Here is a 13,386-nt window from a genome sequence, read left to right on the forward strand (position 1 = left end):
AAGAGCAAGAGGACAGCGCAGAATGATTAACAGGCAAGTCTGAGGACATCGTGAAGGCTTTTGTACTCCCTTTGTCCTTAACTCTAAAAAGGGGCCTCACAATAACGTTACAACAAATAAAATAATAACATGGCGCAGAGAGATTTCTGTAATGCAGATTAATAAACCCAGGGCGAGACAGCAAAACACCTGGAAATGCTTCGGAGGTAAATAGATATATTTTGAGGTGATAGAACTAAGTTTATTATATTATACACGTTTTTAGTGTGTTAGTGCAGCCTACACTACCTAGCGACTTAATCCATGTGCTGGTAAAACTGAAAGCAACTCAGTAAGACATCAGCCACAAACTCTCCATTTTCAAAGATTCCAATGTTCAGTTTTTGTAACAGTGCACTGTCATAAAGGGGATTTCAATTCAACGTTATGTTAATTATTGAAGTTGAAGTTAGTGTTGGTGTAGAGCTGGAGTTTTGAGTCTGACGGGCCGAGGATAAAAGTGAGATTTATTTACAGCTCGACTGACTCAATTAACCTCAACCTTGAAGGGGTTGGCTGGAAAACAATTAGATATTTTTAATATATATTTATTTATATCCTAAAAGAACACCCATGCCAGCGAGATAATACTGACGCACATGAACACACACATACCTGAGCAACACACAGTCTCACTTTGCTGCTGCTGTGAGACCGATTGATACAGATACTGAATCTCTTTACAAGCTTATGACACTTGCATCGCAACATGGTATGAGTAGCTTTGACAGGGAAGTGGCTATGAGCCCTTTCACATGACTGAATGACAGTGAGATGGCAGACGGAGACGACTAATTAGATAAACACGAATAAAAACTGTGTTTCTTGTTCCCTTTGTCTCGTATCATCAAGTGCTTTTGTGTGCCTGGAGGGAGATAAGACCTCAGATGTACCAGATGTGTAGGACACCACTGTCTGTCTGTGATTAGGGTGCAGTTACACAAAAACAGCCTGAGCGACATAGTTCAGGTTCTTGTGCTGGAATCAGCAAATGAGAGACAATATATAAAAACCTGTCTGCATAGAGAAGACTGCAGTCTTGTTTAATGATTGTATAAGATTGTTTTTTTACTGTGAAGGTGAACCCAATGACACTGAAAGCATCTTGAAATTTTTTTTTGCCCTAAATAAATTTGAACATTCAAGTGTTTTTTTGCTCACATCGTCTCATTCTAGTTTTACATTGCCTTCTTACTTCAGCTCAAAACCCCGCTAGACACATTTTTACAGTTTTCCAAACAGCATGAGGGGTAGAGATGAGAGAGATTAATTGTGTTAAATTTATTAACCTCTGCTAACTGAATGAGAGCGCTGTATTATTGTAAAGGGTAAAGAAACATACAGATGGACCAGCTGATAGGTGATGGAGTGTGAGACTGCGTGTGTCACTGACCTAGCTGGGTGTGTGCCATGAGGTCGGCCAGTGCGGTAGCTGCGGCGTTGGCGTTGAGGGCTGCGTGGGCAGTGGTGTTGGTGGTGGTGACGGATCTCCCTCCCGGGTGGGATGAGGTGGATGATGCGGAGGATGAGGTGGACGAGCCCTGGATGACACGGTTAAACCAGTGCTCAACGGCTTGGTGACCGTGGCCCTGGTAGGGCGTGGAAGTGGCCAGACGTCCCTGCCGGCGCAGCGAGCCCTCATCTTCCGACGCTGAGGAGGTGTCTGTGTTTGACAGGTCAAGACAGGGCAGCGTCACAACAAGAATATGGCGAAAAAATGGCAAGGGAACTCTTCAGCAGGACTTAGATGAAATGCTGATGATACACTATTCTATTTATGCAAACAGGAAGAAGCAAGTGAAATGGCCTGATGATTTGGAAAGAGATGCAAGTTGAAGCTGAGGGATGCTTGTTTTTTAATGTCTTGTAGCGCATGTCTTTGATATTTGACTGCATGTAAAACTGCCACACTAACACACAGTTACACAGCAACTAGACTTTCACAACATGTAAATGAAAAAGTGCAATAGATTTCTACAACAGACGTAACAGGGGTGCGGTGGAGGGGTAAAAAATTGATTTGGTCTGGTAAGAAAACAAGAGGTTGTGAGGTTGTGTCACACTTCCCTTATGAACCATCATTTACCAAGAAAAAATGGGGCCTGTTCTGCAGCACCTGAGAAATGTACCAAACTCTTCTCACGTGAACACTGCAAGCCTCTGAGCATGATTTCCAAACATAGCTTTGGTAATGTGGGAAATCTATCCCCAGTCCACTGAGGGGATGAGAGAAAGACGTTTAGAAAACAGAGATTAATCCTGTGTGTGATCAGAACATGCCTGACGAATGTTCTAAGCTAATGAGCCTTCTCTGTGATTAATCTGCCTACTAATCACTCACAGTATGTATTACAAGGGAAGTCCACCAATAGGGATCCGCAGACTCCTCCAGCTTCCTCGTGGCCTTGCAGAGGCTGTCAGAGGAAGGCTAGAAGACGGTTGATTATAACAAGCTAAAATGTTATATCTCTACAACCAGTGGACCCAAGGGGGTTATCACATATTAATGATTCTGTTTGTTATTCCTCTGCCTCCTTACAATCTCTCGCAGTTACCTCGACACAGTTACACAGAGGCATGGAGAAAGAGAGGGTCCGAGAATAATTGCAAAGTAGAAATAGACAGGCGAAAAGAATGGAGAAAGAAACTATGAGAGAAAGAAAGAAAGAGGTTATTAGTCACAGAGAGGACCAAGAATAGAAAGTAAAGAGTGAGTCAGAGAAAGTGCTGGAGGATTCGTCGGGAGAGAGGCTTATAAAAGAACAAATAGAAAGAGGCAGATAAGCTGAGATTTCCATCATTTTTTTGCATCAATTAAATAGTAAGTCGAAGCAAAGACGAGTATATAGAGCAACAGTCCAGCAGTCTAACATTAATTAGAATCCATTTAGGTGAAAAAAAATCATAACAGTTGGTTCCTGAATGTTACAAGTTAACTATACAAATTACATCCTATGTATTGGAGCATCCATGAGCAATCTATCTTTCTCTAATGTACTAAAATGGTAAACAACTTGCTAACTGATTACAACTTTGTGAGCATTGACAGTACTCAGAATATGTACTTAAGGTACAATGATGCTTTGAGCAAAATGCTAATGACAATGACAATGACAATGAACTATACGTCTCATCTTCCTCTAGTTTTGCAGAGATGAAGCTAACATATCCCGGATATGGGTGCCGTCATCTTGTGCTTTTAATGTCATTTGGAGCCAGAGTCTATACAGCCGAGATCATGGGGTGGAACACGGTATTGATACACATGCTCAACCAATTGCAATTAAGTCTGCGCTGTCATTCATCATTAAACTTCAAACGTTTCTCAGTGGGATAAGAACTACCTAAAATGACAGAAACCATCTTTGAGATGTATTGTGCATTTTTTGGTTGGTCCATGTCCTATCCACTGGCATGGAGGAGGTGAGTTTATGACCTGTATTGCAGCCAGCCGGATGACCAAGATGATTTAGCTTCATTATTGGGGAGCTGTCTTATCATCCATCCTTATAAAAAGTCCTGTCTGGCAGGTTTATTTATCATTTCCATCATCTTAGTTAAGACTGATGGCTAATAGGCATGGTAAACAATGTATAGCTGTGGCAGCTTTCGTTCTGCAGATATTCATTCGGAAACTACAGGAAAATTGTGGCACAAGAGGGAAATTCAGGGGATCACTACAGGTATAACAGTTCCTCTCCAGGGGGAAATGAATGTGTTCTGGATTTGAAGGATATGAATCTAATTTTTACTGAGATATTTCCGTCTGGATTGAATTGACATGCAGACAAAGAGACACACTAGCTGACAGACCAACATTGGCATCCCTAGAGCTATGCTGTTAGCATGGCTAAAAATATTATTCGTTACAATCATTTTGTGTATATTACTGCTATTATTACTAGTGTATACAAGTAATTTTTGCTTGTATTACTACTTATTCTTCCCTGTTAGACTTGGGTGATTATACACAGTTTGACTGAATATGAGAGATGCAAACAGAGAAAGAGAAAAATTGAACGATGCAAAACAAGCAAAATATTACACCACAGCACCAGTAGTTTATAAAAACTCTTCAAAGCAAATTCAAAGTTATTCTGCCAAATATCAGATATAATGTTGTAGTAATGAACCCAAGCTTCGTCACTATTTGCAACGCCTGTAGTTGCCATTAGCCTTTGAAACAGTAGCAGATCCCAGACCATCTTATGTGCACAGTAACGGATTTTGTGGGTCTGTGGAGCCAATCCTGTGAACATTACCCCAATATATTACAGTAGATCAACTCAGAGTGACTCAAAACAACCATGAAAAGGACCCCTCCTCCTGCTCAAACCCCAGTGTCTGAGCTCTTAATCCGGTTATGTGCTCCTGTGTCCTCTCTTTACCAAAGACATGAGACTCTGAGGACTCCTACCAATTAACTCTTATACACCAACAATAAAACCATGACAGAGATTGAGAGACTGGAAAGTTTTCGACAGTAAATGATGTCACACAGATATCTTACTCGCCAATCAAACAACAACTTAGGAATTTGAGAAAACATTTATACAGTTTTTTGGCCTTGGACATCTTGCAAAAAGAAGCCACAAAACACAGCAAAATGACAAATTCAAGTGATCTGGCCCACACAATACAAACCGTTACAAAAGCAGGCGAAAGGTCGACATTTTGCGACTATGTTAAAAATATGATTATGCAATTCATGTGGGAAGGTCTGCCTGGGAACATGATAGTGAGAACTGAGTCCTTTATAGTCCTAGAGAATGGACACATTCATCAGACTGCACATTTCTTTCCAGTGGCAAAAGCTTGGCAACATCATCTTCGTTCACTGGACTCAACAGGGAATCAGCATCTTGCACTCTGCTACACATGTAAACAATCATGAGTGATCGTAAACCTCGGCTAGGATAATCTCTGCCCTGGTTTGGCATGGGGCCTTCAGGAATAAAAGTCTCACCTGGTGGGGTGCATGCCTCCACAGATGACTGAACTAGCACAGATCGTCTCTTAGAGGGCATGGGCATCTTCCTCTCTTTGTACTTCGCCAAAGCTGCTTGGACGGCTTCTGTGTGCAAATCTACCAGAACAGACAAACACAGTTACAGCTATAGCATATAAGAGGAGCACCAGGTATAAAAAAAACAAACAGTATGGACAAAACTTTACCAGATCTGAAGCGTTCATCCCGGGTGTTGGCAGCCCGGGACTTGTTGTGTTTGGAACCTGGAAGAACTGCTTGGGAGGAGGCCTGGATTCTGTTGTCAATTTGCAGAGATGGATCTACACCTGCAGAGAAAAAAAGACCATTTATACCACAGAAAATGTATACCAGGAAAACATTTATCTTCCTCTACTGTCCACAAGCTGAAATATTAATATCAGAAATAGCACATACCATCTTTGCAGAATGTGTTAATATGGACAAAGAGCAACGCTTCTGAATATTCTTTGACCAGATCAAGTATCCACAAGCTTAAAGGTAATCCCTTCTTAGGCTCCTGTCTTCTAATACTGTAGCTTGGAGTTGAGAAAGTGTTCGCTATAATTAATCCAGCCTGTCTAGCCGCTCTCCAGCTGCCTTCAAGCTTTCTAATAAGGGATGCAAATGCAAATTTTACAGTCAGACATGACAGAAAGAAGGTGATTAAGCACCATGAATGTCAAAAAGACAACATATTCTGAGTGGAGCATTCTAAAAATTAACAAACGCTCAGACTCGTCAACCTCAGACAGTGACTCTTCCTTTTGCTAATGCAATTCTCACTTGAGCTTCATTAAGGAACTAATGGTTAGTATCAGTGGAGGAACTCAAGCGTAATGCCTGATTTTGAGAGGATGTATTTAGGTGGGAAGGTTAAATGCATAGGATAAACTCATAATGTATTCTGAGGAGGAAAACAATACAGATGAAGAAATGTCTCCACATACAGTTCTCTGTTGGGCAATGAAAGGCCTTAGTGGTTATTTTAGGCAGCCTTGAAGGACCCAATGGAACAGGAGGCTGTACTATAACTTAGCAATATGTCTGACAGTTTTAACACAGAAAGTCTAAATGTCCACAAATTACAGGCCAAAATTAACAGAACAGATCAACTTGACCAGACTGTAGAGAGTTATGAGGTTTAACCGGGTATTGACCTGTGATCAAGCGACACACACAGAATGACTACAGAGTTCCACCATGGGCACATTCAGCTAGTTAGATCCAACACTTCGCTGGATGGCTGATCAGACACCCGGGCCAGCCAGCCAGCCGGCCATCGGCCCACCCGGCTTTCAGCGGCAGCTTACAGGGGATCAGCGAGCTCCACGATGTCAGCAACTCTCAGACAGCAGCAGCACAAAACACACTGCAATACTGAGCAACATCCACACTTCAACTTTACCCTATTTAATAACATGAGTTTAAATATTACAACACATAGCCAATACGGCCTGAGGAAATTTAAGGACACACAATGCATAGAGCCTCACACACACACACCATCCCTTGAGCTTAGATAGAGATCAATATCGATAGTGCCTTATATTGCTCTGACAGCACAGTCACACAATGGCCTTTTCCCAGATCCCACAGGAAACAGACCTATAAAACAAGCCAGACAGGACACCAGACCCGGTTGCTGGGCAGAGCACACCTAGGAGACACAGCACACTGAGCCAATCAGAGGCATGCTCTGTCACAGCAGATGTTGTTATTGGTTCACAGCGAAACCCTGATGAATTTCTAGGACCTGCCTGATGCCAACCCTTATCGGTGTGGTTGCTGACAAGACGTGTGCCGTGTCTCGCGTGTAGAGAAACACTTGGCTATTAATGTTCATCAAGTTCGCAGATGAATATAAGAATCACACATACATGATCTTCCTTAATATAAACTATATATGTGTATAATATCTTAATAAAGGTGAATTAATTAAGGAAGAGATGGAAATACATTACTCATCAGAAACAAGAAAAACAACCATACTAATACAGTATTTTTTTTACCATAGACTGTTTATAAAGACGGTCCCCATGACTGCAAGTCAAAGATTACATTACTTTGGTTTTAATTAGTGATTTGATGCTATATGAACAGGGTTAAACGTTAGCATTGACAGCTGAGATTAACTCCTGCTTGAGCACATGTATCGATGGGACCTAGCTAGCGTGATCGCTAACGCAGACCCTGAATCAAGATGCAGCATTCATATCCTGGGTATTTTAGCCTCATTTCTGATAGTGGGAGGAAGTGGAGACTCATTCTCCATCTCTATATACAGTCTATGATTTTCATCAAGGAGGTAAATACATTTCTCTGAATAGCTGAATTTAATTAACATGCATTCACCTAAATATTTGACTTCGCAGATGGTCAACAGCTCATGCAACTATCTATTCTTTCAGTGGCACCAAAAAAACTTAAGTATAAACAAAGAAAATGATTCTGCTCTCACAGATTTGGCTTTATACACCAACTTTATTGCAGTTGGCACTTTCAGTCCTATGACAACAGTGAAATATAAGTACAGTACAGTACAGTACAGTTAAACAGTTTGTGAAATTTAGTATGGAGCTCTGAAGCCTATTGGACTCCTATTTCAACCGTTCAGCTGTTAAACCCCAACCCACTGTCTCGTCGTACTGGATGGATTTGTCATTAAAGACCAACACATCCATTCATCCTGAGAGAAGTATGTGTTGTACATGAACTACTCCAAAGTGTGTCTATCTCTGCTCTAAACCGGTCACTTCCCTGCTTTATCAGACTGTGTGGAATCGAACAATGAATGAGGGAGCAAGATAAAGATAGAAGATGGAGATGCTGGTCCGCCCAAGCTAAATAACAGGCATGCTAACTCCAGTGGAAATCCTTGAGCGAGCGGCCCACACCAGACTCTGGTTTCCACTGAGGCTTGATGTTCTGAGAGCAGGCCAAACCAAAGGCCGACATGGACCCCGGATAAAGGACCGAGAAGCATGAAGCATACAGACAGCAATTCCTCTCTGGGATTCACCACAAACCACTTCATCCTTACAGTCTGCTCATGGCGGCTAGGAATGACTGACTGCATGACTGGGACTAAAAATACAATGAATTGATATACTCAGTCAATTGCCATAGACATAAGTAACACACAGATGGGAAATATCACGACCGTCTGTTCTTCAAAGCTAATACTTGTCTTCTCAAACACTTATAACCCTAATGTAAGATGGCTGGCACAAATACTCACAAGTAGTAGTTAAAAAATAATAATGTGAAACATTCCTTAAAAGTAGAACGGTGGAGGAATAAGGCAAACACCCTATCTCACCTTGTTAAAGAAAGTAGGATAAAATAATCCTGGATCTGTCTGTTCATCTGGACCCAGTCCAGAATTTAAATTCCCCCAATATGTTTCTTCACAAGAGCCAACAAGTTTCATGATAATCTGTTCATTAGTTTTGGCGTAATCCTGCTAACTGCTAATAGACAGGCAAACTTCCTTGGTGAAGGTAAAAGCCGTGCTCCTGTAGAACAAGCTAATTTATTTCAAAAGCTGACGCAAGACAAAGGCATTCATTACAGATCCAAGATTGACAGGGCAACACCTCTGACCCGAAGAATCAAGGTCACACCAGCAAGAACACCATTAACCAGGATAGTATAAAAAATAGATGGGTCCAAAACCTCTGCAGTATCCTTCATGTGGAGGTTAATTTATTCCGTTTAAAATAACTCCTTTGTGACTTCTCAATTTGTTTTTCTACTTTCCTTAACAATTCTAATGTTGATTTTGCATAATTTTGTTTCTACTACTTTTCTCTGCAAGCTGCATTAAGGCTCCCTTCAATAATAACCTGAATGTGCTCTAAGCAAAGAAAGATGCTACAATAATTATCATTACCAACATGATCAGATTCATCATCTTGTTCTCTTTTCTCTTGCAAGGACAATTCTCTTAATGCAACAACGACAGAGGCGGTCGACGCAAAGATACGGTAAAATCTGGTTCTGGGGAGTAAATCTCTTACAGGCCCGTGTGCCTTACCTTGTATCTGTGGGATGTACGGTGCCAACAGCTTGCCTCTTTTCTTCTCATAGCCCTTCTGAGTGATGTCCCCTGAACAGACAGAGACAGAGAGGTACAGAGAAACAGGCAGAGAGAGAGAGAGAGAGAGAGAGAGAAGAGAGGGGGGCAACAGAGAGAGATGAGTCATTAGCTCAGCTGTGTCCTGGCGGTGTGTGTGTGTGTGTGTGTGGGTGTGTGTGAGTGTGTGTGAGTGTGCTGGCAGCCTGGTTACACTGGCACCATAGGGCACCAGAGGAGGGCTGTGGCAGCAGATGACCAGCACAGTGGATGACCAACTGGATGTCTCTCTTAAAAAAGACAAACAGGAAGTGACAATGCAATTGTTGCTCCGCACAACCACTCAAAACTAAAATCACACTTGACAGATATGATATTGTGGAGAGTTTCCATCGAATTCTTGAGTGATAACATCAGCTCGGCAGCTGGCATTTAAAAGATCGTTTGTCTGGTGTGCATGGAACATGTTTCCCTCTCTGGGTTTTTTACCAGAAGTAAAAATACTGCTGATGTCAGCATTTGCATGAAGTGAATCCGCACACACACATAATTAGAAGGCAGTATGTTAAATAAGCTCTGGCTACAGGTTATTTCAAAACCCTGAAAGAAATATCAATATCCAAGCGTTTCCAAGCCTGGAATTTAACCAGAATAATGGAAGCAAGAGGAAAATGAAAGCAGAGGGAGATGGAGAGATATGGATGCTGACAAATGGACAGAGAGAGGCTGTACCTCGAATCTAGCGCTCTGAAAGGTGCTTTTTAAATTAAATTGCCTTTCTTTGCCTTGAAGGTAATATGTCTTAGTAGTGTTTAAACATTGTAGATTCAGCAATGGATTAACTCAGCTAATTATCACCACACTTAGCGGGGTGAAGAGTGGTCTTAGTTTAAATGGCGATTAAAACAAGTTTGCTAAACCAAATTAACCCCAGCACTGCTTCTGTAGGAGCTGCTTAAATTGTTGGTGGCCTGAGGTGAACATTTTTGTGTTCATCTGGCAGCAGTTTAACATTTTGAAGAACCCGACAATACATTGTGTTACATTTTATGACCAGCTGTCACAGTGTGAAATGCTTCACTAACAGCATTTAGTCCAAGAAGAAAGAAACAGTGACTTATGAAAATGGTCTTCACTAATCGAAACTGTCACCGTAACATTGAAACGCATCCATGTCCACATGAGACCAGCTCAGAAGACAGAGAATGAGGTCACTAAGTTTGGAGTGTTTTGGCTGCTCGTGGATGATGTGGGGTTTGTAAGATGTCACCGTTTCTCAGTGGATGCTCACTTTGTTTTCACATAGGGCTTTTTGATTCACACACAGTACCTCTGACACACAAGCACACAGAAGTATATCCTCCTAAATATGACCTCTCTAGCAATCCCATTTTGGTGGCAGCAACAAAAAAATTACTGGAAATAAGGCAATTATGGAAAATGCCAGTCAAACCATTCACAGAATTCAACACAACTTCTGAGGGGTCAGGTTTTCCGCTGGATGTGAGTTCAATGAAGGGAAATCCCACTGTGACCATTTTAATAATCTATACAGGCTTTCAGTGGGGGTCATTTGGGTGGAGGTCAAGTAAAAAGGGGTCAACTGGGCCATCTGGACAGAACAACCTGATTAAATTCCTCCTCATCTGATGATATCTCTTCATACTACCTTGGGGAATTCTTGATTTTACTTGCTCCTTATTAATGTACATGACGTGTTGAACCTATATAAATGTATCAAGGTATAAATAACACAATCTGGTCATTTATATTGAGAGATTTTAACATTTTCATTAATGCTTTCCCATGATATTACAAAATACTTGTCACAACAGCACGTTGGTGTGAAGGCAGGTGTTGGTGGTCACTGCCTACTGGTCCTGAGTCACCAGTAACAGCTGAATGACTGCACTGTTAAATGTCCAGGAGAGCAGGAGGCCAGCAACAATACAGCGCTGTCCACAGACCGGCTGACCTGACACTGACTCTTTCTGGTGATAAGTGTGTGTGTGTGTGTGTGTGTGTGTGTGTGTGTGTGTGTGCGTGCGTGCGTGCGTGCGTGCGTGCGTGCGTGCGTGCGTGCGTGCGTGCGTGCGTGCGTGTGTGTGTGTATACATCAGTATATGTCTGCGTACATGCCAGCGTGTCTGAGTGTGAGCACCGCAGCAGCCAATCAGGCTGACAAGAACACAATAGAGGGCTATTCTCTGTGGTTGCTGCAAATACTGACCAGCAGCCTTGATGGCCAAGTGGCCCATAGAGAGAGAGAGACACACACACACGCACACGTACACACACATCAAGTAATGTCTCTGTGAAGCCGAGGTCTTTTGATCTGACAACTAGCAGCTTGGTTATTAAATATGGAGGAATGGACTCAAGCATTCAATGGTTAATTATGGCCCTTATAACGAATCTTAAAAAGCCAAACAAAAAAGGTCTGATGCAAAAGAATGAAATGCACAAGTGTGTTTTATATATGCTTGCACATATGTTTGCATGTGTGTGTGTGTGTGTTCCAGGTACTAGAAATGTTTTATATGACTAAATCAGTACACAATCACATTATGGGGAATTGTATACCCTATGGGAGCAAAAATCTAGTCCCATTATATGAATCAATAAGTTCTAAGGTGAAGACATGTGTTAAGGTTAGGTTTAGGTTAGGCAAGTAATAACTATGGTTAAGGTTAGAGTAAGAATCCATGAAATCAATAAAAGTCAATGTGATGTCACCTGGAGTCATGGACTTAAAGTCAATGTGATGCAGTGAAAAGGAGAAAATGAAACGTCCCTTTTGCCTTGAATACACTTTGGGATTTCTCTGGGTTTGAATGTTATTGGGAACATTTTTGGAGAAAGCAAAAACTAAGGCATATCATGAAGGTTAGGATAGTGGGCCAGTGTCAGTAAATGTCCTAACAAGCATCTAGCTAACCAACTAAAGTGTGTGTGCGTGTGGGTGGGTGTGTGCGACTATTCTAATGTATTCCTGAACAAACACTCCATGTCCCTCTGCGCTTGAGCTTTGAACACCTCATAAAAAGAAATATGTGAGGATTCAAAGGTCAATATGTGACCTGTCACCTGGGGAATAAACAGAGGGTGGTGGGATGCAGAGAGACAGAGGGATGAATGGAGAGAAGTTTAGCACATGCACCAAATTACATTGTCACAGGGGACAAGCTATAGCTTACAGTATATTCGCGGCGGAATTTGAAACACTTCATTTAACCCCTGCACGCTGACTAAAGGCTTTGCCATGTAATTGAGCTGCAAAGAAAAGGCTGCATCGCTAAACAAGAGGGAGAGACGAGGGGTTGGAGAGAGAGAGGAGGCATTTCTCATGTCATGGCTCAGCTGAAAGATGGGTTTTTTAAGCTTCCTCAGCTGGCATCCACCTTTATCAAACCCAGCTTCTTTGTTCCCCCCACCTCACTACTCTGACCTCTTCACACTGCGAATCCCTGTCATCTCTTGACCTCCAAACACTGTCACTTTTTAATTACCTGCCGCAGATCCTGCTGAGAATGTCCATATTTTTGTGTTGTACATTTTGTCGTCTTGTCAAACTCATTATTAGTCTGAAGTGACAAAAAGCTTATTTACAGCAGAGCGTGGGCATATTTTTGTTGTGGAACATCACACAATGTGTTTACCATAAAAACCCTTCTCACAGGGTCCTGAATCTAATTGTGGAAAAAGAGACGGTCAATCTCGTAACACCCTGAACTGTGACAGCTAGAGAGCCCGCTGTCCTCTGCTTTGTCTTATTGACTGTAATTGACTGATGGCTATTGACTGGAGCTGCTCCTCAAATGAGGTCCCATTAGAGAATTACCTTGCATCTGCCTGGACGGAGCTCTACAGTGAGGAGGGAAATACTGACACACAGCACATTCCTCTACAAGGCTCCACCAACACAGTGACGACAGATAATGAGACAAGTAAAATTAATATATATATATCTCAAATTGGTATCGGAAATGTCTTATCTTAAGATTTTCTCATCTTGAGGTATCATATTTTGCAGTAATTTCTCGTACTATTACTAACTTTGTCCATATAATCCAACACTCATTCATATAGTCTCAATTTCCTCCATGTCCTGAAATACAATGTGCCACCCTCTCCTCATTGACAGATGGACAGGTGGCCCAATCCTCCCTTCATGTCAGTTCCTGTGCCAGGTTGACCCACAACGTGCCAACACTGCTGCCAAACCAGCGACCAAGCCGCCTGCCCTTCAGCAGCAGAACACCACAGATAAATATTTAGGCTG

The 13,386-nt window shown here is 41.9% G+C and overlaps 1 protein-coding gene across 1 annotated transcript in view; it reads right to left on the minus strand.

Annotated features, from left to right (window-relative positions):
* Positions 1–13,386, minus strand: part of dip2a (disco-interacting protein 2 homolog A) — a 71,558-nt gene that overhangs the window by 22,338 nt on the left and 35,834 nt on the right. The window contains exons 2-5 of the mRNA XM_061089098.1: positions 9,066–9,137; positions 5,215–5,334; positions 5,006–5,125; positions 1,433–1,702 (exon numbers count right to left, since the gene is read on the minus strand). Of these exons, the coding sequence (XP_060945081.1) occupies positions 1,433–1,702; positions 5,006–5,125; positions 5,215–5,334; positions 9,066–9,137 (582 nt within the window). The remainder of the gene's footprint in view (positions 1–1,432; positions 1,703–5,005; positions 5,126–5,214; positions 5,335–9,065; positions 9,138–13,386) is intronic.

Source organism: Limanda limanda, chromosome 16 (genome assembly GCF_963576545.1).
Source record: "Limanda limanda chromosome 16, fLimLim1.1, whole genome shotgun sequence".
NCBI lineage: Eukaryota > Metazoa > Chordata > Actinopteri > Pleuronectiformes > Pleuronectidae > Limanda > Limanda limanda.